This window comes from Protopterus annectens, chromosome 1.part2 (genome assembly GCF_019279795.1).
Source record: "Protopterus annectens isolate FY-2018-M chromosome 1.part2, PAN1.0, whole genome shotgun sequence".
NCBI lineage: Eukaryota > Metazoa > Chordata > Ceratodontiformes > Protopteridae > Protopterus > Protopterus annectens.
Window position 1 is genome coordinate 95,733,959 of NC_056727.1, and position 27,576 is coordinate 95,761,534.

Below are 27,576 nucleotides of genomic sequence, written 5' to 3' on the forward strand. Positions count from 1 at the left end.
CTGATGAGTGACGAGTAGAGGGGCACTATAAGCTCTTTATTTCTAGATGCGAACCCTTTAGTAATTAGATGGGACACATAGAAGGATTTCCTAACTACTTTGGCAATATGATTGTCAGAGGAGAGATTACTATCCACCTGGGTCCCCAGATCTCTTATTACCTCTTCTGTATTAAGGGGGCTGCCAACTATGTGGTAATTTGTGGGTGTTTTGTTTTTTCCAAATGGGATGACTATGCATTTTTTGGCATTTAGCTTGAGGCCTTGACACCAGGTGTCCATCTCAGTAAGGCCCTTTTGGAGGATGTCCGTGTCAGCCAGAAGGTCAATTATGGCTCCCAGTTTGCAGTCATTGGCGAACTTTGGTTAGCAATAGTCCTCCTGTGTTTGCCTGTGCTTCTGAGAAATATATCCCGGACAGTAGGGGTCCCAGGACCGAGTCTTGCGGGGCACCACTTGTGACTGGTTTAGAGTTGGACCTGGAGCTTGCTATTTTTACTGTGTGAGTTCTGTCTGTAAGCCAGTTGGCAACTCATCTCGTGACGTAGGGGTTTATGTTCAGACTGGTGAGTTTTTCTGTAATACCTGAGTGGGAAATGGTGTTGAAAGCCTTGGTGAGGTCAAGCTAGGCCGTGTGAACAACCTTTCCCTCGTCTATGACCTTGGTGACTGTCCCGAAGAAGTCAACCAGGTTTAGTAGGCATGATCTGCCCTTAACAAAGCCGAACTGGGTCAGGTCAAGTGTTTGGAGGTTTGTAATATCTTTGTTAATGAGTTCCATGATAATGCGCTCCATAGCCTTGCAGACCAGGCTAGTCAGGCTTATGGGGTGATAGTTACCAGGGTCAGTTGTGGCCCCTCCTTTGTGGAGTGGAATAACCGTTGCTGTGCGCCATTCTATGGGCATGTAGCCTGTGGAGAGGCTGAGGTTGAACAGCGTGTTTAGGTGGGGGGTTAGTTTGTTCTGTAGTTCACGCAAGACGCAGCCTGGGACACCATCTGGCCCCACTGACGCTGTGTTTTTGGCTTTTGAAAGGGCTATTTTCACCTGTGCGCCTGTGATTTCCGAGACACTACACTTTTCCGATATTGTTGTGGGCTCTTTTGGGGGTGAGAGGGGGGTGAGGTTTGCACTGAATCTATCTGCCAGGATGTTGGCAATATCAGTAGGTTCAGTATATTTTGTACTATTTTGCACTAGTTCAGTGCATACCTGCGAGTTGCCACTTACATTCTTAACATAACTAAAGAATGCTTTGTGGTTATCTTTTGAATCCTTGGCTATTTTTCTTTCGAAGTTAGCCTTGGATGACTTTATGAGGGACCTTAGTTTCTTACCGATACTGATAAGGGATGTCTTTCCTTCTTGGGATTTGCTTTTTTTCTGAATTAGTTTCCTCCTTCTATTGTATAGCCTGTTTATGGCAGAGGTCCACCAGACTGGTTTCCTTCGCTTAGAGGATTGAGTCCTGGTTTTGCTAGGGATGGCATGATCCATGCATCCTTGTAGGTGTTCATAGAGTGCGTTTGTAAAGGTTTTAGCATCTTTGGCAGCATTATCCTTTAGCGTGGGGGCTGTGAAACTTACCGCCTCTGTCTTACGTAAGGTGATGTTTGCTTTAGAAAAGTTTTTTTACTGTAGTTTCCTTAGTTGGGGGTGGTGGTGGGGTGTGGACATCCAGAGTGATTAGTTTATGGTCTGATCTAACCAGTGACTGGCTGACCTCCGGTGTGGAACACCTGTCGCCCATGTTTGTGATGACCAGGTCCAATATGTTTTCACCTCTGGTAGAGGAGTTTACCAGCTGATCCAGGGATTTCAGTTGATGAATTCCAGGAAGCGCTGGACCTGAGAGTTTGTACTCGAGTAGTTTTCTCAGTTAATGGTACAGTAATTGAAATCGCCCAATATCAGGGTGTTAGGTAGGACCGTCATGTTTTCCAGTGTCTCCAGAAGGTGGAGTGATGGTTCTGGGTCATGGAGGGTGATCTGTAGCAGGCCACAATTTGCATTGCAAATTTGCCCGATGTTAGTTGCACATGGATGATTTCAGAGGTGTCATGCTGCGCCACTAACCTGGAGGTGTAGGTATCCTTGATGAATATGGATACACCCACTCCTTTTGTGTTTCTGTCCGTGTTCTGAGGCCGAAACGTGTGGTACGAGTTGTAGCCCGGTAGTGCTGGGGTGCTCTCTGGAGCCTTGAACCAGGTTTCAGTTACTGCACAGATGTCGATGTTCTCCATACTGAGGAGTGCTTCGAGCCAGTGCATTTTGAGATTTAAACTCCTGGCGTTGAGTAGCATAACCCTCACTTTTTTGTTAATTGTGCTGTTTACGGAGGTGGGTTTGACTTTTGAGCCTTGCCTAAAAAAGGCACTATGGAGCAGCAAGAGCCTTGGCCAGTATTCGAAAGCGTAGGGGTGACAGGTGCAACCCGTCTCTTGTGAAGCAATGCGGCTTGTCGAGCATGTCATCCCAGGCTGACAGACACTGGATCCCCTATGAATGACACCAGAAGCTTAGCCAATTGTTGAAACTGATCATTTTTTCTTTATACTGAGGCCTCATTCTTGGTGAGGGCAGGATGCTACTCAGGGTCAGGGTCATACCAGCCTGGGCAACATGATCAGAGAGCTCTTCCATGTCTCTTTTCATGTAGTCCAAGGAGGTACGTCTCAGGTCATTCACACCAACATGAACAGGGAGGTGCGTCTCAGGTCATTCACACCAACATGAACAATGACAGAGTTATATCCGTACTTGTTCTGGAGTGACCTGAGTGCTTGTGTTATGTGGCGGATTCTCGCTCCTGACAGGCAGCTAACAGTAACCTTCTGCTTGTCCAGCCTAGTGAGTGGGACGTCAGTGTGCCTGACTATAGAGTCACCTATTACTAGTGTGTTAGGTATGTTATTTCGCCTTAAGGGCTGTGATTGTGCGGCACACTGATTTTGTGTTTTATGTGTTGTCTGGTTTGTGATGGGAAGTGCAGGCTGTTTGGGTGTCTGCTTTGGAGGTTTCTGATGCTTTTGCAGGTTTTTATTTAGAGCCTCCGAGTATGATTTTGTGCATTTTTTGCCAGTGATGGTTTAGTAGGTCTATGTGTGGCTGGAGGTGTGGTGGAAGTGTTGACCGTCTCCTCTTGACTGTCTGTTCCAGTCTTGGGTGGAGACAGCTTAGCCCCCAGTTTGGCTGTATAATTGCATCTCTCGCATATGTTAGTGTTTTGTGGTAGGAGGAGGGGTTGTCTGTGTACATGAGGCAGTTGTAACATTGCCTCAGGATACCCAGATTCACCAGCTGGACTGGAGAGTACACCTGAAATTGCCCTTTGGTCATGCCTGAATAGTAGGGTGAGCTGCTTAGTCGCTTGGATGGTGAGGGGTGAATAAAGAGCCTTGCCCTGTTGGGCAATCAAGAGTCAGGGTATATTAGTGCTTGCTATTAGGTCTGAGCAAGTACTGGGCTGTAGGATGCTTCTGAGTGCTTAGGTTGAGAGTTAGGTTAGTTTCACGGGAAAAACTTAAGAGGAGACCTAGTGTAGCCGGGAATAATTTAACCCTACCTAACCGGCACTGCCCGGCTCGCAAAACCGTGCAAATGCGGTTTTTATAGCAGGGAAATGAAAGAGATAGAAATTAGCCCAAAATGGCCAATAAACTACTAACTTCTGGGCTGGAACCACTATTCCAGGGACAGATAGGCTGCTCAAAGCTCCCCTCTCTCACAGGTGAACAGAGAAACTTCCTTCTATCCAAGTAAGGTATGGGCAACTCAGAAACTTGTAACACTGCCCTGAATTCAGCACTAGCCTGAAAACTGGATTATACTAGCTTTGAAAGGCGGGAAACAAGGAATTTTTTGGGGGTTTTTTTTTTGGGTTTTTTTTGAAAAGATAAGACAAAAACAGTAAAAAAAAATACACTTAAAACAGCTTTAAACAACTACAAACGATCAGAAAAGGCTATTGCACTTTAATGTGTAGCCTACAACAGTTAAACAAATTATTTGAACAAAAAACTACTTTTTAAAAGTGCAGGCAGTCAAATAAGTACAATACATGAAAGAAACAAGCTTTTAAATCACAATAAACGCTGGAAAATCTGCATTTAGGCGAAAAACAGTTAAGTACAGCAAGAAAGTATAGAAAACTGATACTTAATCACTCCAAAGTCTCTCTTCTAAGCTAGAAGGCTTGTATCAGTTTAAGGTTTTCTAGTGCTTCCCAGTAAGTTAGTTACAGGAAAGATGGGAAACAAGCACAGATGTGGTCTTTTAAACCAGAAAGTTTAAAGAGATGGACAAACTGTCCAAATGGTTAATAAACTACAATTTCTGGGCCAAGAACCGCTCCTCTTGTGATAGACAGGCTACTTGGTAGCTTACAATCAACAACAAACCAACAAAGCAGCAGAGCCAGATAATATTCCAAAAACGACAAAGAATTCAGTTTCCCAGAAAAATTTATTGTTGTATATCTTGTCTTAGCGCTTCGGCCATTACAGCCTTCAAAGAGTACAAATTTATCAAAAAACACTCCCCTATTTATACCTCATACAATCAGTTAATCCAATTAAAAAAACAATCAATTAAATAATTAAACACACATTTTTAAAATGTTAAAGCAAACTTATCTATGTAAACCCCTTGGTGTCAATGTATCAAACTTCAATATAAATACAGTTTCTTTATAAAGTAAAACACTCTTAAGTAATCTTTCATCCCCTTTCTTAATAAATACTTCTTCCAAAATAGTAGCTTGCAATAAATTAGCATCACCATTATGTTTTTCTTTAAAGTGGGATGCTACAGGACTTTCCAATCTCCCCTTCTTTATGTCTCTGATGTGTTCCTGCAACCTAATTCTAAATTTCCTTTTAATTTCCCCAATATAGAAAAGGTTGCAGGGACACCTGAGACAATAAATTACGCCCATTGTATCACATGTAAAAAAATTCTTTGGTGTGAACATTTTTCCATTAATCCTAGAAAAGCTCAATTTAATAAGGGAACATACAATACAACTATTACATGGTATAGTGACATAGGCTGATAAAGAGATAGGTGGACTAACTACTGGAGTTATGTAATGCGCTTTAACCAGTTTGTCCCCCAAATTCTGTCCTCTTGTATAGGCCACATAAGGTGAATCAAAAACAATTCTATGTAACAATTCATCTCTATGTAAAAATTTCCAATAGTGTTTCATTAGTTCCCAAATCTTAATACTTAAAGTATTATATGTAGTTACAAAAATATTTTATCTTCTTTAATGATAGAATTAGTATTATTAGCACTAACAAATCTATTTCTACTATAAATCTCATTTTTATTCAAATTATGCTGTATTAATTTATCATTGGACTCATAAATTAAATTCACACTATATCCTCTCCGTAGAAACATAGATAATGTTTGATTAATTTGTTTCTGTAAATCCAATTTATTATTACAAAGTCTAAACAATCTGATCATTTCCCCATAGGGCAAAGATTGTATAGTGTGAGTCGGATGACAGCTAGTACCAAACAAGTACTGGCTGCCATCCTCAAATTTCCGATGAACTGTAGTTGCAATAGAGCCATCCTTCATTCCAGATAGATGAATGTCCAGAAAATTAACCTCTGTACCACATTGTAAACAATCAAATTTGATATTATATACACTGTCATTTATTTCCGAAAAAATGTTGATACTTCATTTAATCCCCATCACAAACAAAAATCAAATCATCAATGTATTTAAAATAAAATAAAACATGTTGTACAAATGCATTCCTGTATATATAATCCAACTCAAATTTAGCCATAAAGAGGTTAGCATACATAGGGGCAAATGGTGCCCCCATAGCTGTACCTCTTAACTGATGATAAATGACTTCATCAAAACTAAAATAATTATGAAGTAAGCAAAAATAAGTTAAATCAATAATACAATGAGAAGTCGGACTATCATCTAGAAAATATTGCAAAGCTTGGACTCCATCAGTATGTCTAATGTTAGTGTATAGACTGATTACATCCATAGTAATCCAAAACATGTTCTGAGTCCAAAATATACTGGATATTTTGTCAATAAAATCAAATGAGTCCTTAATATAAGAATCAATTCTTTTAACATAAGGTAACAAGTAACCATGTATCACAATTCCTATATTGTGTAGAAAATAATTTACAGCAGAAACAATGGGGTGTCCAGGGGGATTAACAAAATCTTTGTGTAACTTAGGAAGACAAAAAAGGTAGCTAAATTACAATTATCAAAATTAAATTTGGTATCTATATCCTTTTTGGAAAAATATCCCAAACGTATTCCCCTTTCAATCGATGCTGAGAAATCTTTTATAGCATTCAAGTATTCAGCAATCTCACATATTTCATAAGTAAAGTCATCACTTAAATGTTGCATACACGTTAAAATATTGTGTGTTATGAAGCACCACTATTTTACTGCCTTTATCAGAAGGCTTAATAATTAAATCACTTCTATTTGTAAGATTGTTAAGAGCAAGCCATTCATTCTTAGTCATATTATATTGCCAAGAAGTACGACTATGTTCTTCAACAAGTTCCTGTATAGAAAAATTAAGCATTTCCGAAAAATGTATAACAGTATTATTAACATAAGAAGGTATAAATTTACTTTGAAAATCAATGCCACTAGTATCTAACGGAGAATAGGCATTTGGAGAAGTACTAACATTCAAATCCTCAGATAAACAAGAAAAGAAACTGTCACCTTCACTATCAGTTTCAAAATTATGTTCAAAATCATTATTTTTCGACTGCTTGTCCCCTTGTACTTCAAAAAAATATTTTAAATGTAATTTCCTAACTAATTTAAAAATTTCCTGTTTAATTAAATATAACCTAGGTGCTATAGTAGGTACAAACTTCAAACCAAGACGAAGAACAGAAACCTGTTCATCCATTAAAGTACATCCAGATAAATTTACAACATTTGAGACATCTAAAGAATTAGAATTAATATTACCATTAAACGAGGAACAACTAGAAGAAGGACAATCAATTCCATCTACCTCGTTTGTAAGTTTGTTTAAATTGTCCTTCACTTGTTGCAAAATTGAAACCAATTCCTTTCTTCTTGCTTCCCCTTTTGGCGCCTTCTTCGTTGTAACGAAAACGCTGTTGATGGGACTCAGGTTCATGTGCTGCAGGCAATGGGGGAAAATCACGTACATCACCCTCTGAATCTGTAGTGTAACCTACCCCATCTGAGGAAGCAAAAGATACAGAATGTTGTTTTTTGTTGTTGCCTGTTTTCCCAAATTGTCCTGAACGGTTATTCTGCTTGTTCCTCCATAAGAAGGCACGCCCATTTCCGTAATTACGTACATCGCATTTGATCTTATGTAATTTAAGGTGGACCTGGTCATTTTCAAACTTATTCAGTTTTTCTTTCAAATTCTTAAAGATATCATTCACTTTAGAATCGCCCATTTGATTCAACAATTATGTATGCATCATGTTTAAGTCATTTTTTTAATTTAGAATGTAGTAACTGTTCCCTTTCCGCCAAAATGTTTATCCACTCCATAGCACAAATATGTGCTGCAGCTAACCAATGATCTTTGAATGCTACATCGGTGGTATCTGCTAAATCAAACGGAGTGGCTGGACTTTTAAAAGCTCTCAAACCTCGGGGGGGGGGGTGATATTCAATTCCTTATACCTTACTAGACCCAGGAGATTAAAATGAGAGCGTGTTTCACGAAAAATTAGTTTTTCAAAGCTGTCAATATTGTCCTGTATCTCTTGTGGGAAAGAAACATTCGAATTCTCGCCAACACCACCAAATGGTTTACTATGTCTCTGTTTTCTATCTTCCATGAACTTCAAGGCAAAATTAACAGATGTAGACTCACCATTATTCAAAAGCTGAGCAGTTCTGGAAACACCAGCCATTCCGGTAACGTGAATGGGAGCGGGTACAACATTAGAAACATTAGAAACAGGTGGAGCATTTAAAACAGCATGAGAAGCAGAAACTGAGGAACCACTTGGTAGCTTACCTCTCCCACTGATAAGCTAGAAGGCTTTCCTCCAACACAGAAAAGCTTGTGGGGCTCAGAAGCTTACCAACAGTCCTGGATACAACAACTATGTATCTGAACTAGGCTAGTTACAGGAAAGGTGGGAAACAAACACAAGTGTGGCTTTTAAACCAGAAAGTTGAAAGAGATGGAAAAAAAGCTGCCCAAACGGCCAATAGCTACAATTTTTGGGTCAGGAACAAGTCCTCTTGTGGTAGACAGGCTACTTAATGCTTACCACTCCCACTAATAACATGGGAAGGCTTGGGGGCTCAGAATCTTACAAAGAGTCCCGGATACAGCAAATCTGTACTTGGACTAGATTAGTAACAGGAAAGGCAGGAAACAAGCGCAAACACAGGCTTTTAAATCAGAAGGTTGAAAAAGATGGAAAAGCTTCCCATACAGCCAATAAACTATAATTTCTGGGCCAGAAACCCCTCCTCCTGTGGTAGATGGGTTACCTAGTGCCACTCCCACTGATAAGCTAGAAGGCTTCTCTCCAACACAGAAGGGCTTGGGGCTTAGAAGCTTATCAACAGTCCTGGATACAGCAAATCTGTAGGGACTACACTAGTTACATGAAAGGCGGGGACCAAATGGAAACGCAGGCTTTTAAACCAGAAAGTAGAAACAGATGGAAAAACTGCCCAAACCGCCAATGAACTACAACTTCTGGGCCAAAACCCACTCTTCGCATGGTAGATAGGCTACCTAGTGCTTACCACTCTCACTGATAAGCTAGAAGGCTTCCCTCCAACACAGAAATGCTTGGGGGGGGGGAGGACTCAGAAGCTTACCAACAGTCCTGGATACAGCAATTCTGTATCTGGACTAGACTAGTTACATGTAAGGCAGGAAACAAGCTTAGAATTTTTTTTTTACAGAAAAGCAGCTAAAACAGCAGTAAATATAATTCAAATTGCAGTGCAGGCTAACACACTAAGTGTGTAGCAATATTACGGCAAATACAGTTTAAATAAATGCAATTAAATTAACAAATGACTAAAAAACAAGTGCAGAAGGCTACTAACAAGCTGCAATAAGTGCAGAGTAAGAGCGAATGAACAGATAGCATGCAGAGCAGCAACTAAGACAGTTACAGTAAGAGCAGCTGAATAAAATATGTATATTTTTATTTATTTATTTATTTTTTGAGGGAGGGAACAGAGCAGGATTAAGAGGCTACAGGGGTTGTCCTTTCCAAATGCTCTCTTTGTACACAGTAGTAGTGTCTGAAATCAGAATATGATCTCACTGCACTCAGTTGAGTAAGCAAATGAGGTGGGCCCAGAAGGAATATCCAAATACAAATTTACAAGAGGGGCGGGCAATATCAAAGCCACCAACATTAACACCAGAACAAGAACAGGGAGGGAGGGTGGGTGGGGAACTAACTGTAGAGACACAGCCACAACTTTCAGTTGAGTTAATATTCAGTGAGAAACACAAATAAATAAATTAAATGCAGAACTATATGAAAAAGAGCAGATAAAAGTGTACTTAAATTCACTTATACGTCCAGTTGAATTCAGGTAGATCTTAGTCGGAGCAAAGCTCAGATATTAAGCAGAAATAACCCAAAATGTACCACTTATATAAGGCAGGACAGAATATCAGTGATGAGGTGAAACTACCCCCACTGCTATCAATGGCTACACAGAAATTCTAACAAGTACTCTGTAGAAACACAGCCACAACTTTCAGTTGAGTTAATATTCAATGAGAAACACAAATAAATAAATTACATGCAGAACTATATGAAAAGCGCAGATAAAAGTGTGCTTAAATTCACTTATACGTACAGCTTGGCTATGTGATGTGAGTGGTATGGTGTTTGTGCTGGCAATCTCCTTTGTCAGGAGTACTGACTGTGGTGCAAGAGCACAGATTCCAGGTTACTGATGTAGATGCATTTCTCGCAAGTAGAAGAATTATGTACTTGGAGAAGAGGGCTCTCAGTGAACATGAGGCAATTGCTACACTCTTAGTATGCCCATGTTGATCACTCTAGTAGGAGGAAACTGATGGGAATTGTCCAGACATAGTGTTCTGAATACTTGGATGGACTTATGGAGAGAAAGTTTTAAGAGTGTAGACCACAAAAACCTTCTTAAATGTAAGGTAACTGGCCTGAAACCCAAGTGCTAAAACCACAGCTAAGATGCTTAGAATAACAGATAAATTTAATCAGGGTAGTAACATACAGTAACATATGCAGCACAGTAAAAGCACCTGAACACTTAAGAGCATGCAGCAAAGCAAAATAAGGTAATAAAGTCGGAAGAACACAATTACAGTAAAAGCCGGATCGATGGAGCTGCATTAAATTTTACTCTTTAGTTCTGATAGCGGCTAGTTCATTTAGCATATGTAGAAAAATGGTGTTGAACAGAGATACTTCTGCATCATGTTGCAGGGTATGTAAAGAGCTGCAGTTGACAGACTTTAGGTTGGAGATTAGTGTATCTATTTGGAGGCTGGAATGGTTACATACACAATTGTATCGCTGGAGCTTGTGGGCAGTGATATGCTTCCTGATAGCAAAAGTGGGGAGTCGATCACTTAAGATGTTAGGGAGCAAATCTGTTAAAATAATATTGCTGGGGGTATTAGTCAGGATTCCAGTTAAAAGTAGATGTATTTTTATTGTTTTTGTTACATCTAGTTTTTGTGGAGATTAGTTACAGAAGCCACAAAGATTGATGTCACTGTGAGTAGACTCATTTGTTATGGTTTGCCAATCAATGTTGAACTCAACATTAAGGTTTCCTGCAGGATGGAAGGTGAGAGTCAAGAAAATAGTTCTTCAGCTGTATACGTATTATTGCCTTGGGGTATATAAACTCCTACTATAGTTAGGGTTTTGCATTTACTGATTTTCAGTGAAGATATGAGGATTTCCGAATTTCTGATTGGTCAAGGGCGGCATTAATGGGTTGTACAGATAAATTAATACTGTTCTTGTAACATATTGCCACTCTGCCTGTCCTACTCTTTTTTTAATGTCTGACCTGAAATTGTTTCCAGATGGGATAATCTCCTCATTTATTAAATCTTGTTTAACAAATGTTTCTGTAACAATAATGACATCTATGGATTGTCTGGCTATTCATGCATGGACTTCAGCTAGCTTTATTCAAATGCTTCTTAAGTTAACATTAATCAAAAGTAGGCCAGAGATTTTTGTTGGGTGTAGAACAGTGTTAGGAGTGGGAGGGGTACTGGTTGTCGACTGGGAGTTCATGCTGGTTGCAGTAGTGGGTTTGGATTTGCAGGGACATCTCTGCAAAGGTTGATAATCGGAGGGAAGTATGTATGGATATAGGGCTGCTTTTGTTTACATTTCAATTTATGACAAATTATGTAAGGTAGAGAGTTAAGTGAATTTTGAATTTGTTTTATCTTGAAGAGGTGAATATAAGCAAGAGGGAAAAGTTTGGCAGATATGGAGAAGTGACAGGACTGAGTGTCTGAAGAGACTGTGTGTGAGGTAGGTGATGGCAGACTATAATAGATGGTATGTTCATGGAAAGATGTTATATATGCAAGCAGTGCTAGATTTAGTACTAATATTAAATGTTTAGTAACATGGTGGGCAAAGAAGAGAAATTGTGTGCCAAGTTAGTGTTTAGGGGTGTAGGTAGTAGCAGTAAGACATTACTGATGCAACAAGAGAAGGTGGGAGAGCCAAGGTTTGTAGACACAGAGTGAGAAACAGAACTAAGTAGGTTAATTGGAGAAGGAGAGTTCAGAGAGTATGTTTAAAGTCAAGTACTTTGTGTAAAGAGCTGTGTGAAGAGTGGGGAATTGGGGGTGGGAGGGAAGTGAAGCGAGAGCAGCTTCTCAGACAATGAAAGGTCATCAGTGCTTGCATCCACACTTAAAGTCTTCCCAAGGTAAAAAAAAACACTTACTTCTCTTCTCTTACGCTTGCAGTGCTATAATTTTATGTAAAAGGAGCAGCAGCCTAACACATTCTTTAGAAACAAGAGAGAGTTACCCTATTCCATCAGACTGGAGATTATTTAAACTCTAGGTGGGAAAAAAACCCAGATTGAAAGAAAAACAATAAATTTAAAGCAAAATGAACTTGCAATAAAACAAAAGCAAAAGACAGGAACCAGTTTAAGCGTGTACACTATAAACCAAGAAATTCAAAATGGTCACAGAAATATAGATATTTGGATCCATACGTGTATACACAGACACATATTACACATGCAAAAATACATAATATAACACACACACACATATATATAATTAGAAAAAAATCGAACTTCAAATCATCAATTTCAAAAGACTGAAACTCAGACCATCGGAAAAACATAAAAAAAAATTATTTTCTGCAGGGTAGAACCTCCTTTTTCTTACCATATACCCTCTAATACCAACTTGAAGATTGTACTACAGTGGATAAAGGGCAATTCCACAATCCTTGCTATTTTGCAATCTTGCACACAGAAAAGCTTATCTTTTCAGATTAATTCACTTTCAGTGAACTAAACCAGCTTTTATTTGCTTAGAGAAAAACACACTTTGATGAAAAATGAAAGATAATGATACCATACATATTATACACACATGCATAAATAAGTGTATATGTATGTATACGTAATCACCTATAAATACATACATAAACTATTGTATACTGAAGACATTTCCAACAAAATAGCAACCAGACCAATCACAGACACACTGACCACACACAGATGGCTTGGAATCAATGTCTCTCTACTTCTTTTAGCAAAAGCAAAACATTATCCCAAACTGAGGCTACTAAGAAGCAATTCTGCATTTAACAATATCAACATCAATATCAGTATTCTTCTACAAAGAAATATACATACTCAGTGCATACATTTTCAGGATTAATGGCATGTTATTCATAAGTAGTGGACATCTGTTAACATTTTGTGTTTTTTGCATTTTACAAAAATAAAAAGGATACGTTCCTGCTTGTGTCTTCAAGTAAAATCGAAAATGATGCTGGTCAATATACTCTGTCCTCATGGTATGTATAAGTCGAGTCCTTACAGCCAAAGGTCTTCGATGAAGAACTCGAAGTGGAGTTTTCTGAAAGATCTTTAACTCCTACAGAAAGTAATTAAAAGATAATTATTAACAGTGGTAATAATTCCCAAAAGTTGGATAATGCCGATAAATTACTAGAACATAGGAAAGGAAAAACAAAGAACAGAATGCATTATATCTGTCAGAAACATGACAAAGTATGAGTAGCAATACATTAAAAATGCACAGAATTCAGGTGGAAAATGAAAACTACACCCCCTCTGTTCCATGTGCTGCCTGTTACAGAAAAAGGTGCCAAGTATTTTGCCAGATTTCAATGCTACACAGCACTTAGTGAGCACTGACAGAAACAGTGTAACTCATTCTCTTAGGCTTACACTCACCTTTCATGCATCTCAGTTGTTCAGATTTTTGCAGAATGTCCAGATTTTTGCCTCAAAATTTTGGTCTATTCCTCATAAAATCTGTGGTTTTCTGACAAATCATGAAGACTGAAGTCTCTAAATAATAACATACATTTGAGTTTCAGACTTTGTCTTCTTCAGAAAATGCATGCAACCCTGTTATCCTTGCAACTTTTTAAGTTATCGGCACAGACAGCAGGGAGAAACAAACTGTTGCTGTTGTTTGCTGGTCAGTACTGGCTGACCTTAACAAGTTAAGCAGGAAGTGCTTAACATTTGTTAAGATTATGTTTCATACTACAGTTGTACTTAACTGATCTTTTTTCAGCTATCGGAGCATAATCACAGTGTTCCATACACTAAAGCTGTGTTCAGTAAACAAAGAATAGTTTGCCTAATGTGGCCAGTGTTCCTAAACATGGAACATTACAGTTGACATTGATTAGTTATACTGAAGAAACAATTCTGAAGCATTACACACAGCAAGGATTGGCTAAGCATGATTAATTATTTATGCTTTCTGCATTTTTTGAAGGCAACACTTTTCTCTCCCAAACACTCCTACCCAAAGCTAACTATTAGTAAATCATGCTAGCATTAGCTTGCATAAAACAAACTACTGTATATACCTGCATGACTGCATTGTATCATATATACTTTGTTATATATTTTATTGTGTTGTACTGCATTGTATTATATGTACTTTTGTTTCTATATATCAACCATTGTACTTGTTAGATGCGGAGCTTTTCTCGCCGGGCCTCCGCTGTAAATGGACCTCGCTCCAGTCGGACATTCCCGGTAATCAAATATAAATAAATAAATAAACACAAACAGTGAGCAGCAAACAAATTGAAAATAACAGGAGAACAAAATCTGCTCACAAAGACAGCATACTATTCCTGGTAATCTGAGAAGTTTTACTTTTTTGGTTGTGAGGGAGGTAAAATAACAGATGTAATGAACAGTTAAAAAAGAGGTCTTCCATTTCTCCACTACTACTGCCATTTGTAAAGTGGCATCTGAACTACAAATTGATTCTACGAAAAACAATGAGTCAAAGTGCAAGAAACCTTGTTCTTCCTTCCAAATCAAGGATACAGCCTAGAATGCAAGTAGGAATTGTTATTAATCTCCAGAATAAATATATCTAGAAGTTGCAGAACTGCATTACCTTTACAAAAACACCTGTCTGAATCTAACAATCAGGCAGTCCACAGTAATGAAGCAGACTTGTTATTTAATAAGGCAGTACAGCATACACAGTAGTTAAGACACATGGTTGCAAAACTGGAGATAAGTTATATACTATGTAATATGTAACCCTCTGCAAATGACTTAACCTTGGCTTTCCTATGAATCCTGTATGTGCTAAATCCAAGAAATATTATGCACATCAGAGAAAAGGAAGTAATTTCGTAAGACCACTACTACTGAACAAATAAGCAACCGGACTGATATTCTACGGCAGGAGTTGTTAATTGAAAGGGCACATTGTGTGCATGCTCCAAACCTGGCTATGAGAAAGCAACCTAGACCTTTAAAAGTAAAGATGCAATCTTACCAACAGAAAGTTGATTCTAACAAACCTGTGGCAGAAGGAAAAAGTTCTAAAAGTGGGAGACACTAGAGTGTTTGTGGAAAATGATTACTCACTGTACACCAGGCAGAAGAGGAGTACATTTATTCCACTAATCAGGGAATGTCAAGAAGCAGGCATGAGATTCAAACTGCTGTACCCAGCTATTTGCAGAATATTCGTTCCTGGAGGGTCAAAATAATTTTTTGATGCAGAACATGCTAAGGAAGAAATACAAAAATTTATCAAACAAAATGTGAGCCATGAAACAGAAATAGATTCTGCTTCTTGTTCTTTTGGCAATGAAGCCCACAGACGGCCTATACCAATGGTATACCACTGAACCCTTTTCAAATGTTTAACAGGAAAATGCTTGAGCAGAAGAGTTGACTAGAAGAACCAGAAGTATGTTGGAAATGAAGCCGAGACTGGATTTGGGAGATGGAATCAACAGAAAGAAAACCAGCAACTCGAAAATCGACAAATAAATGTGGGATTATAAAAGCACTGATTATATTTGTGAAACATGGCGTAACAAGAAAACCTGGAAATATTGGACTTTTTTGACTTTGTTAAAACTGTAGGGGACTCCAAAGCATACACCCTACTTCATGTCATTAATACTTGTTTAGGACAGAAGAGGAAGGAAAGAGTTAACTGTACATAAAACAGTAGTATTTTTATAATGCATGACAATCTGCATGGTATAAAGTAAACCTTTCCCAATTATTTTCGAGTGTAATAGGGATACTAAAGTAAACAAGTGCCCCTGATTTTCCTTCTTTTTTCTTTCTCTTTGTTCATTTTTAAGAAATATAGGCACTGCAATGTTAAAAAAAAAAAAGTTTGGTCCAAAGAGTATAATACAAAGAAAAATTATGTGCTTTTTCATACTCTTGCATAAGGGAATGATTGGATTAAGGCCCTTGGCTTGATCTAGTAACATTTTTGAAGGGGCAGAGAATAAATAAAAAAGAACACTGGATATAATAAAAAAAGTTTTCTCTATAGCAAATAAATGTTTGTTTGCCAAGGTCAGAGTTTGATGAAGCTCAATTACTAATAGTTAGGACAGGAGAAGATGAGATAAAATGGTGATGTATAACCAGTCTACAGCAAGGTCCCCAGGAATATAGGTTCATAGATTAGTATTAGGCTAACTGCCCTTGCGAGCCATTTGAAGCCTAGCCAATTATCCCCTGTGAGATTCAAACCCTGTACCTTGTGTTTGTAAGGCAAACACCTTAACCATTAGGCCACCGTCCCAACAAAGAATAGATGGTATTCCTGTGGAAGTTTGAAGCTAGGAGGAAAAAGTTGATAAAGATCTGGAAGGTTTTAACAGTATTTTAGAAGAAGGAGAAACACTAACATGCTGGAAGAAAGTGGTGGTGCTGTAATAACTAAATAGGGTAAAAAGACCCATCAGATCCAGGTTCATACAGGGCCATTTCAATTCTAAGCCATGACTATAAAGTGTCCATGTACATAATGGCTAAAAGAATGGCAAAGGTGATGCCAACACTGATATATATGGATCAATGTGGTTTTGTGGAGGGGAGACAAACATTTGAAAATATTAACAGAACAATGATAAACCAGAGAGGAGGAGTATATAAGGAAATACCACTGTTGCTGGTGGGTTTTGATGCAGAGAAAGCATTCAACAGAGTACGCTGGGATTTTATGAGCAGAACAAAGGAAGTATTTCAATTCCCTGATAAAATTACAAGGTTGATTAAGTGGATATATGAGGGATTTGAGAAAAAACTGAAGTGGGTGCATTCCTCTCTGATAATTTCTGTTTGAGCAGAGGAACCAGGCAGGGGTGTCCTCTTTCCCCCTTTTTATTTGAGTTATATTTAGAACAACTGGCAAAGAAAATAAGGGACTCAGAAATTCAAGGATATAATTGGTATGGCAGTCCAGAAAAGCTGGCTTTATTTGCAGATAACATTATTTTATACCTGATAAAACCAGAAAGGGGAAATTCAGTGTTGTAGAACAGTTTGAGACAGTTTCAAGTCTTTTCGAGATACAAAATGAATGAAGCTAAAACAAAGGCTATAGCTGTAAACTATGTACCCACCCATGAATTGGTTCAGCAATATCCATATTTATGGGGACATGATTAAATGAAGTACTCAGAAGCACGGATTAAAAAGGGTTCAGTTCTGGCAAGTATGGATATGTGGGAAGAGCCTAAATGAAAGATAATACAAAAACTGAAAAACTGGAAGCTCTGTTTTATGCATATGGACAGCTAGATACAACCAGAGAAGACATTGTAGATAACAATTAACAAAGAGCTGAAGGATTTTATCTGAGAGTGGAAGAGAGCAAGGGTCAAGTGGGATAAGCTGATTCTTTCAATCGAACAAGGTGGCTTGGGATTACCTGATATGAAGGGGTATATTTCAGAGCTACACAGTTAAGGCTCCTTTACATAGCAAAAGCAGAAAGCTATAATTCAAAATGGAAAGGGATGATGACGAAACAGGAAGGAAGCTTAAGAAACAAAGAGAAGCTGGGATTTTGGATGCAGATCCTTAAGGAGAATAACAATAACCATACAGAATATTATGTTCATAAAGTAGCAGAAAGTATTCTAAGAACTAATGCAACAAGGGAATGGAGAAAGAAGATTCTACTGATAGGGCTGACTACAACTAGGGATAAAGACAATAGGCAAGAGAGGGCTGGAATATATTGGAGAAACCTGGCAAAGGAACCAAGGTATTGGGAGCAAATAATTAGAGAGGGAAAGGTAATAGAATGGGAAGAGGCCAAAAATGTACTTAGACTGCAGACTAGAGATTGCCTTCCCTATCAAGGATTGATATCAGTGTATAGGCAAAGAGAAAGAAATACGGGAATCCTAAGCGAAAGAGCAGCACTGGCAGAGGTTTTAGTAGAATCCAGAACAGAAGCCGCGGTTAAACAAGGGATAATTAGTAGAGAATATAAAACACTACATGATAACTAAAAGCATCAATCAGAGGAGGTTAGAAAGGATTGGGAAGACAGAATGGATAAGCAATTCACAAAGAAACAATGAAGGATATATGTATATCTATAAATATCCAACAAAGTCTAGAAGATTTAGAATCTTTGCATGACGTGTTTACATAGGTATTTTTATACTCCAATAAATATGTAACAAAATCTAGAAGATTTAGGATTTTTGCTTGGAAATGTTTACATACATATTTTTATACCCAGAGTAGACTCCAGAGAATTTTCCATCAGGTAGACACCATATGTTGGAGATCTGATATTTTCTGGGAGTGTAATGAGTTGGCAGACTTTAAAGATACCCTGCAGACTACTCTGTCAGAGATACTGAGTGAGCAAATTGGTGTAACCAGGGAAATGATTTTTCAGAGCTATGATACAGAACTGGAATTGCCTATACATAGTAAGGCCTTGTTGAGTCTAATTATGGTGGCTGACAATCAACAAATTACTAGAAAATGGAAATCAAAGTCTAAACCAACTGTACCAGAAGTAGTAAATATAGTAACAGAGATAGAACTAAAATCGGGACCTTTAAAAAAGGGTAAAAGCAAATTACATAGGAACAATACATACAGGTTTAAAAGAAGGTAGGACTTGAATAAGCTATGTAATGTTTAACTGACAATGATTGAGAAGATTATAAGTGATGTATAATGTTTGCAGCTAGGATTATGTCAATCTGGTCTGTGATGTAAAATGCTTGCAGCTGGGATTATGTCAATCTGGTTTGTTTCCATTTATATAAATGTATGATTGCCTATGTCATAAGTGATAATTTAATAAAGATGTCTCTTGTTTTAAAAAACTATTTCCAAATGGTTGTCTAAGGCGATTATTACCTTTTGTTACACTCTTCACAACAAAACTACTCTAGGCAGGGTCAAGGCCCACTCTACAAGAGCCTTGGGTGCATCTATGGCTTTTTGGAAAGAGCTGGATTCTAGAAGTATTCTTGAAGCAGTAACTTGGTCCTCTGTGCATACTTTTACAAAACACTATAAGCTTGATTCCTTCTCTACATAGCTAAGTCTACTGCAGCAGTAATCATTTGAACATCTACTGTTATGGTAAGTTTGCTTAAACAACTGTACTTTCTCCAGATTGCTGTAGACTTGTGGGCCTTGACTGTATGTCTGTACATATTCATAGGCAGTTACTAGGCTAGCCCTAGAGCCCTTACAATTGGAGCAATTTAAGATAAATATGGCTAGCTAGTACCCAGGGTACTTGGTGATCAAAGGTCAGACTGCTGTCAACCTGAGTACCCAGATCACGTGCCACTTCGTCTACACTTAGGGAGATGATGTCCATAATATAATTAGCAGGGATGTCAGCTTTCCCAAAGGGAATAATAATGCATTTTTTTGCATTTTGCTTTAATCCATGGTTTTGACAGCAATCATTTGCCTGTGTTAAGCCTGTCTGCAGTATATTAACATCCTTGGGGGACTCTTACTATTGCTCCCAATTTGCAATCGTCAGACAACTTGGTCAGCCACAGACCATTCAAGTTTGCCTGGACTTCTGAGAAATAAATTCCAAACAGTAAGGGGCCCAGCACAGAACCCTGTGGTACACCACTAGTGACTAGTCTTTTGCTAGAGGTAAAGTCACCCACTTTGACAGTATGTGTCCTGTTGGTGAGCCAGTTGGCTACTCATCTGGTAATGTTCATAGGTTCATAGGTAAGTACTAAGCTATCGGCCCAAGGGCCTAAGTAAGCCTAGCCAACAAGGTTCCCTGGCTTACGCCACACAAGAAAGTTATTTTCCTGTGCCCTTGTCAAGCAGAGGCACAGAAGTGTTCCCTGTGGTGTATTTCCTATTTCCCATTCACTCATCAAGATTTTTCTTGAAAAGTGCTAATGAGGAACTTTGCTTGACACAGATGGGTAACTTGTTCCAGATTATAGGAAGAAAGTCTCTGGGACAGGAATTTATCCCTCCAGCATGTCCTGTTTATTGTGGTGGCAAAGTTTAGGTCCCTAGATCGTGTAGCTCAGAGCGATTGGGATTTCTTTAGGTATAGCATGTCTAACAGCTCAGGGTTTGACATAGCTTTATATGTTAGGCAGAGACCATCGGAGTAGGCGATATGCTATGGAGTAAAGCTGGAGTTTTTTGAAAAGGTCAGTGTAGGGCATCTGTTTGAGGCCAGTAATCTTCTTTGTGAGGTACCTCTGTGGCCTTTCCAGCTGGTGCAGATGTCTTGTGAGGTACATTCCAAAAGGGGCAGTGTACTCTATAATGTGTCTAATGAGTGTCGAGTAGAGGGGAACAATGACCTCTTTTTTCCTGGATGAGAACCCTTTTGTGATGAGGTGTGCCACGTAGAAGGATTTCCTGACTATTGTGGTGATGTGATTATCAAAGGAGAGACTACTGTCCACCTGGGTCCCAATGTCTCATCACACATTCGACGTTAAGTAGACTGCCGCCTATGTGGTAGTTCATGGTTACAGAGTTTTTACCAAAGGGGATGACAATGCACTTTTTGCCATTGAGCTTGAGGCCATGACTCCGACACGAGGCATCTGTCTCAGTCAGGCCGTTCTGTAGGATGTCCACATCATTTGGGGACTCCACTATGGCACCTAGTTTGCAGTCATCTGTGAATTTCATTACCCAAAGGCATTCTGTGTTGGCCTGTACTTCAGAGAAGTAAATACCAAACAGGAGAGGTCCCAAGACTGAACCCTGTGGTACTCCACATGTCACTGGTTTGAAGTCAGATTTGGAGTTTGCAACTTTTACAGTGTGGGTTCTATCAGTGAGCCAGTTGGCAACCCATCTTGTGACGTAGGGATTTATACCTAGTTTAGTGAGTTTAGCTATAATTCCAGAATGGGGGATGGTGTTGAAAGCCATGGCGAGGTCAAGATAGGCTGTGTGAACAACCTTATCCTTGTCTACGGCTTTGGTGACTGCCTCAAAGAAGTCGATCAGGTTCAGGAGGCATGATCTGCCTTTCACAAACCCAAACTGGGTGGAGTCCAGAGTTTGGAGGTTATCAATGTCTTTGTTTATGAGTTCCATGATGATACGTTCCATGACCTTACAGATCAGGCTCATCAGGCTAACAGGGTGATAGTTCCCGGGATCAGTGGTGGCTCCCCCTTTGTGGATTGGAATAACTGCTGCTGTGCGCCATTCAGTGGGCACAAAGCCTGACGTGAGGCTATGATTGAACATGGTGCTTAGGTGGGGTGCCAGTTCATTCTTAAGTTCATGTAAAACACAGCCTGGAATGTTGTCCGGTCCCATGGATGCTGTGTTTTTGGCTTTAGAGAGTGCAGCTTTTACCTGCATATTTGTGATTACAGGGACTCTGCATTCTTCCTGTATAGATATGGGCCCTTTAAGAGGTGAGAGGTGGGGTGAAGTTAGCACTGAACCTATCTGCCAGGATGCTGGCAATATCAGCTGGCTCTGTAATTTTCATGCCGTTGTGCTGTAACACAGAGCAGATCTGGGTGTTGCCACTGAGATTCTTGACATAGCTATAGAATGCTTTGTGGTTGTCCCTAAAATCAGTGGCGATTTTGTTTTCATAGCTAGCTTTGGAGGATCTTATAAGGGATCTCAGCTTCTTACTGAGGCTGACTAGGGAGCTCCTCCACTCATGGGATTTTACTGTCTTTTGCAACAGTTTCTTCCTTCTGTTGTAGTTTGTTTATGGCAGGGGACCACCAGATTGGCTTCCTTTTTTTGGAGGATAGCGTCTTGGTTCTGTTTGGAATAGCACAATCCATGCACTCCTGTAAGTGCTTACAGAGTGCATTTGTGTAGGATTCAGCAGTCAAAACTGTATTGTCCATCTGCATGGGTGTCATGAAGTTCGCCACTTCTATCTTAAGAAGCATGAAGTTGGCTTTGGAGAAATTTTTTACCATGGTTTCCTTAATGGGGGGTGGGGGGTGGGATGTGGATATCTAGGATGATTAGCTTATGGTCGGATCTGACCGAGGAGTTGACTTCAGGTGTGGAACACCGGTCACTCATGTTGGTAATAACTAGGTCTAGGGTATTGTTGCCCCTGGTGGGGTGTGGATAAGTTGATCCAGGGCACTGGAATTTATGAATTCCAGAAAGCGTTGAGCGAAGGAGTTGGTACATGAGTAGTTTTCTCAGTTAATGGTGGGGTAGTTGAAATCGCCCATTATTAGGGTGTTTGGTTGAACCCTAATATTTTCCAGTATATCAAGAAAAGAGGAGTGGGAATCCTGTTGCATGGTGGGGGATCTGTAGCAAGCTACAATTTGGATTGCAGTTTTGCCCAGAGTTCGTTGCACTTGGTTAACCTCAGATGCATTATGTCGAGCAACTAGCCTGGAGGTGTGGATATCCTTAATGAATATGGACGCACCTCCGCCTTTGGTGTTCCAGTCCAGGTTAGATGGCCGAAAAGTGTGGTATGAGATATAGCCTGGTAATACAGGGGTGCTCTCTGGAGCCTTGAACCAGGTCTCAGTCACTGCACAGGTATAGATGTTCTCCATTTTAAGGAGTGCCTCATGGGAGTGCATTTTGAGATTTAGACTTTTAGCATTGAGTAGCATTACCCTCAGGTTTTGCTTGCCTGTTCCTATTACGGTGGTGAATTTGTCATTTGAACCTTGCCTAAAAAAGGGGTTAATTCCCAGTTTGAAGAGTTTCTCTATAACAACCGAGTCAGGGATTGCGTCAATTGCTTTGGCTACGTCAAGATAGGTGGTATACACCATCTTTTCCTTTTACAGGGTCTTAGTGACTTTCTCAAAGAAGTTTAACAAGCGTTATCTATCTCGATAACAAATCCAAACTGGGTTGCAACATCCAGAATTTGGAGATTACCTATGTCCTTGTTAATAAGATCCATAATGATTCTTTTCATGGGCCTATAATTCCCAGGGTTTTTTGACAGTTTCCCTTTGTGAAGAGGGATTTCTGTTTCTGCCCTCCATTCCACAGGAACATAGCCAGTTCTCAAGCTATGGTTAAACAGAGATCCAAGTAGGTTTGATAGGTCATGTTTTAAATTGTTTAAAAGGCAACCTGGGATGTTGTCTAGTCCTACTGATGCCATGCTTTTGGCCTTGGAGAGTGTCAAGATGACCTGCTCTCTTGAGATAATAGGCTGAGGAATGTAAGCAGGTATACTTTTGGGGATGACTGGAAGGGACAGGTGGTTGAAGTTTTCAACAAATCTGTCAGCTAGCAGGTTGGCTGTTTCCAAATATTAATGGAAAAAATATGAAATGCAAAATATTTTTAGATGTTACACTGCGAGGGTTGTCTACATACTTAGATGCCCATGTAATAAATATTATGTTGGTGAAAGTGAAAGCACATTTAAAGTTAGAATTTTAAAACATATTAGGGACATAAAAAAGAGTAAGATGGAGAACCCAGTTGCTGCACATTTTAAAGAATATCATGGTGGTAATATGGAAGGACTTCAGGTCAGTATATTAGACCAGGTTAAGGTGAAAGATTCAATACTTCTCTTTTGATACTTTAATATAAAAATATTTTTGTAGTTGTTTAAGTATGAAACTTTAGTCCCTAAGGGACTTAATATAGAATGTAATTGGAGGGTTTTAATTGGGTAAATATTTTGTAATGACATATTTACTTTAGTTATTTTATTGAGTAATTAGGGGAAATCATTTTGTATATAAAAGATGTGTGTTACTTGTGTTTTTTATACTCTGAAAAGGCTTTTTAGCTGAAGCGCCAAGAGAGATTTTATCTGAATACAATAGTACTATTTAGAAAACTGCTTGGTGGATTCTTGGTCGTGTGTGATCTGTTATGGCTATTACCTCCAGTTCAGTATAGTTGGTGCCATTAGCAACCAGTTCTGTGCATAGCTTATTCCCTTTTAGATTTTCGACATAGTTAAAGAATGCCTTGCGATTATCCTTAGCTAGGGAGGCTATTTTTGCTTTGTACATAGCTTTGGAGTACCCACGGTAGTGGTGCTGCGGTAGCGTTGTCGCCTCACAGTAAGACATTGTCCTGCTCGATTCTCAGCTAGAGCGTCTTCTGTGTGGAGGCATGCGTGAATGGGCGTGCCTTCGTTGAAGGTTGTGCGTCAGGGCTGGTAACTCGGCACATAAAAATCCACTACCAAACATTAGCAGACCGGAATTCCGCTGTGGCGACCCCTAACCGGGATAAGCCGAAAGACACAACAACAACAACGTAGCTTTGGAATACTTGACAAGAACTCGGGTTTGTTTAAATTAGTTAAGGTTTCTTCCTCTACTGAGCCAGTTCCCTCTTGCTCTTGGAGATTAGTTTCTTTGTTTTGTACAGCCTGTTTATACCAGGGTCCACCAAGGTGACTTGTTTTTTCGGCAAGACCTGGTTTTAATCTTGTCAGGTACAGCTGATTATGTACAACTGCTTAAGTGGTTATACAGGGCATTGGTGTACCCATCTGCATAGAAGTCCATGTTATCTGTGTTCAAGAGGGCTTTGAAACTTCATATACCATCACTTAGGAGGTAATTTGTCTTTGAAATACTCTTTAGCATTTCTGAGCAGCCAGATGAAGTACTTAGACATGTGTCTGGCTGCTTCTTTGAAACAGAACTCCTTGCTGGTGTACTGTCACCTACAGCAGTAGTATCACGATCTGATTAGCCATAGTCAATGCTTGGTCTTAATTTTCCACAAAAACAGAAACATTTATTTCATTTTTAACATTTTAATATGGTAGGTGGGCAGATCTGTGGACCCTTTTCAGCCACAGCCCAGACCAGGCAGATAAAGACAGACACACTTATATCAAGATGAAAAACAGCAACACAAAAGCATTAATTTTCAATAAAAAATGATGACACAAGTATGCAGGGTTAGTCAACAGATAGAATCTATTTCCAAGTATAACATAACAAAATTATTAGTATTACTAATGTGAAAAAAAAATTTTAAAAATGAGTTGAGGTAGAATATATTACAAGTATAACACGATAACAAAATTAGTGTTTACAACATGCAAATAGAAAAAAAGTTTTACAGCATTAAAGACTATTTTGGCTTGAGTTATGTATGTCACAGTTTATGCCCCCCCAACTACTGACTGATTATAAGTCAGCTAGCAAATGTTTTATGGAATGCTGGACCACACAGGATCTCATGATCTAAACTATGCCATACTCCAGCAAGGAGGGTGGAGTTAAAGACTCAGAGTTCTGTAGTTGTGGGCCTGATGACTCTGCATCACATTCTTTGTGAGAGTTATAATGATGTATAGAAAACAATGTTAGCAAAAGCCGGAAGTATATTGTCAACCCCCCACCAAAAAAAAAAAACTGCTTAGGGAAGTCTCTAGTAATAGGGCACCCAGAAATATAGTACTATGATAATACTAAACTGTAGTACTTTGTATAATAAAACTCTATCAATGTCTTTTGGTAATGAAGGCCTAAATACTAATTCTCTTGCTCTTCTCTTAGTGGATGTGGACCCTGGGTGACCAAGACGCAAAATGTGGATATGTTCTTGCTATAAGGAAGCAGGAATAACAATTTTAGGACCTTTGAAAATAATGCCATTGTACATCAATAATTCATCTCTGTAAGGAAAATACGTTTGCACTTCAGGTGATACACTAGATTGCTTTGACAGCCATTCGACATTAAAATGGTGATTGAGCTTTTGCAAAACTGAATCAGTCTGAGTATGATCTCTTAACTCATCAAGTCTACTGGTGGAAAAATTACACACTGACATCACATCAAAGTCAAAAGTTTCTGCATTAAGCTGTTCTGTTGTAATCCTGAGCCATCTGGATAAAGTATCAGTCAGATAGAGCAATTTGCCTTTAGTGTAGTCCATTTTTAAATTGTACTTTTGCAATTTGAGCATCATTCTTTGTAATCTCGCTGGAGCAGAATGTATAGGCTTCTTTAGAATAGTAACTAGAGGTTGATGATCAGTTTCAGTCTGAATAGCTCAACCATAAATATAATCATGAAACTTGGAGTAGGCAAATATTATTGCCAAAAGTTCCTTCTCAATTTGAGCATACTGCATCTCAGTTTGGGTTAGCGGTCTAGATGCATAGGCTACTGGTCTGCCCACTTGAAATATAACTACGCCTAGACCAAATTCTGAAGCATCACAGGACAGAGTAACTGGTATGTTCACATCATAGTATCTTAATGTAGGTGGGGTGGCAATTTTCTGTTTGAGGTTATCAAATGCCTTCTGGTGCTGTTCCAACCATGACTATGCAACATTTTTGCTTGTGAGCTCTCTTAAAGTTGCTGTCAACTCACTGAAGTCTGGTACAAATTTGCCTAAATAGTTGATCATGCCCATAAAACACAGTAAAGCTTGTACATTATCAGGTGCTGACATTTCAAGAACAGCAGCTTGCTTTGTCGGGTCTGGTCTCAAGCCTGTACTTGTAAACAAATTACCTACGTACGTAACTTCTGGAAGTCTGAATTTGCACTTTAGAGGATTGAGCTTCAAGTTTACTTCACATGCTCTGCCTAGAACTTTTATGAGGTTTTTGTCACGCTCTGCTTCACCATTGCCGCCAACCAATTGATCGTCTACTATTATGGCACAGGGATAACCCCCCAAAATTTGTTCCATTGCACGCTGGAAGACTTCACTTGCAGAATTTATTCCAAATGGCATCCTTAGGAATCTGTACCTGCCAAACGGAGTACCAGAAATAGTTAGAAATGAGGATTTGTGATCCGGCATCACTTGTGGTCTGACTACTGGCATGACCTCTGGGTCTAACTTCATGGAATACACAACTGGAGGTTTGCCCAACTCATCATCAAAAACATCAGCATACTCTGAGAAAATGGCTTCTGAAAAATTAGAACTCAGAAATGCACTTATGTGATGGACTTCTTTAGCCAAAGAAAGCAAATCCATTCTTAAACTATCTTTGAGACCCAATTAAGATTGCACTGGCCTTCATACTATGTAGAATAACAAGTTGTAACATTCCCGGCCAAACAACATGAAAGTATCACTGAACCTTCGATTTGAATTTCTTCACCTCCATAAGCAACAAGTCTCACACTACTGGTTACGTTGAGTTGTTCGTTAGTTCTCTCTAGCAAATGTGTCTGCTGATATAACACTGCACTTTGAACCAGTGTCTACTTTGAGCTCTGTGGATCTTCCATTAATCCAGACATTACAAAACACTTCACTTCTTGTTAATACGTTTACTGTATCAACTCTTTCATCAAGCATTGATACACCATCTACATAGAAAGCTGACGGCTTCGGCTCTACTTGATCAACTTGCTTCTTTGTGCGACTTTTCTTTACAATTGTGCGAGGCCTACTTGATTTGCAAAACTTTTGGAAATGGTTCCATTTTTTACACTTGTAACACTGCTGACCAAATGCTAAGCACTTATCTCTTTTAGACTCATGTTTCACACCACAACTGCGACAGTTAACAATAAAGCTAGATTTGGGTTTTGCTGATTCATGCTAGTACTGCACTGAGCTGATGCT

The 27,576-nt window shown here is 39.1% G+C and overlaps 1 protein-coding gene across 2 annotated transcripts in view; it reads right to left on the bottom strand.

The window, feature by feature from the left end:
- The window catches only part of PUS10 (pseudouridine synthase 10), a 1,838,120-nt gene that overhangs the window by 202,600 nt on the left and 1,607,944 nt on the right, over positions 1-27,576 (bottom strand). For both annotated transcript variants that reach the window (XM_044055027.1, XM_044055017.1), the window contains one exon: positions 13,008-13,150. In XM_044055027.1, coding sequence (XP_043910962.1) covers positions 13,008-13,150 — 143 coding nt within the window. The remainder of the gene's footprint in view (positions 1-13,007; positions 13,151-27,576) is intronic.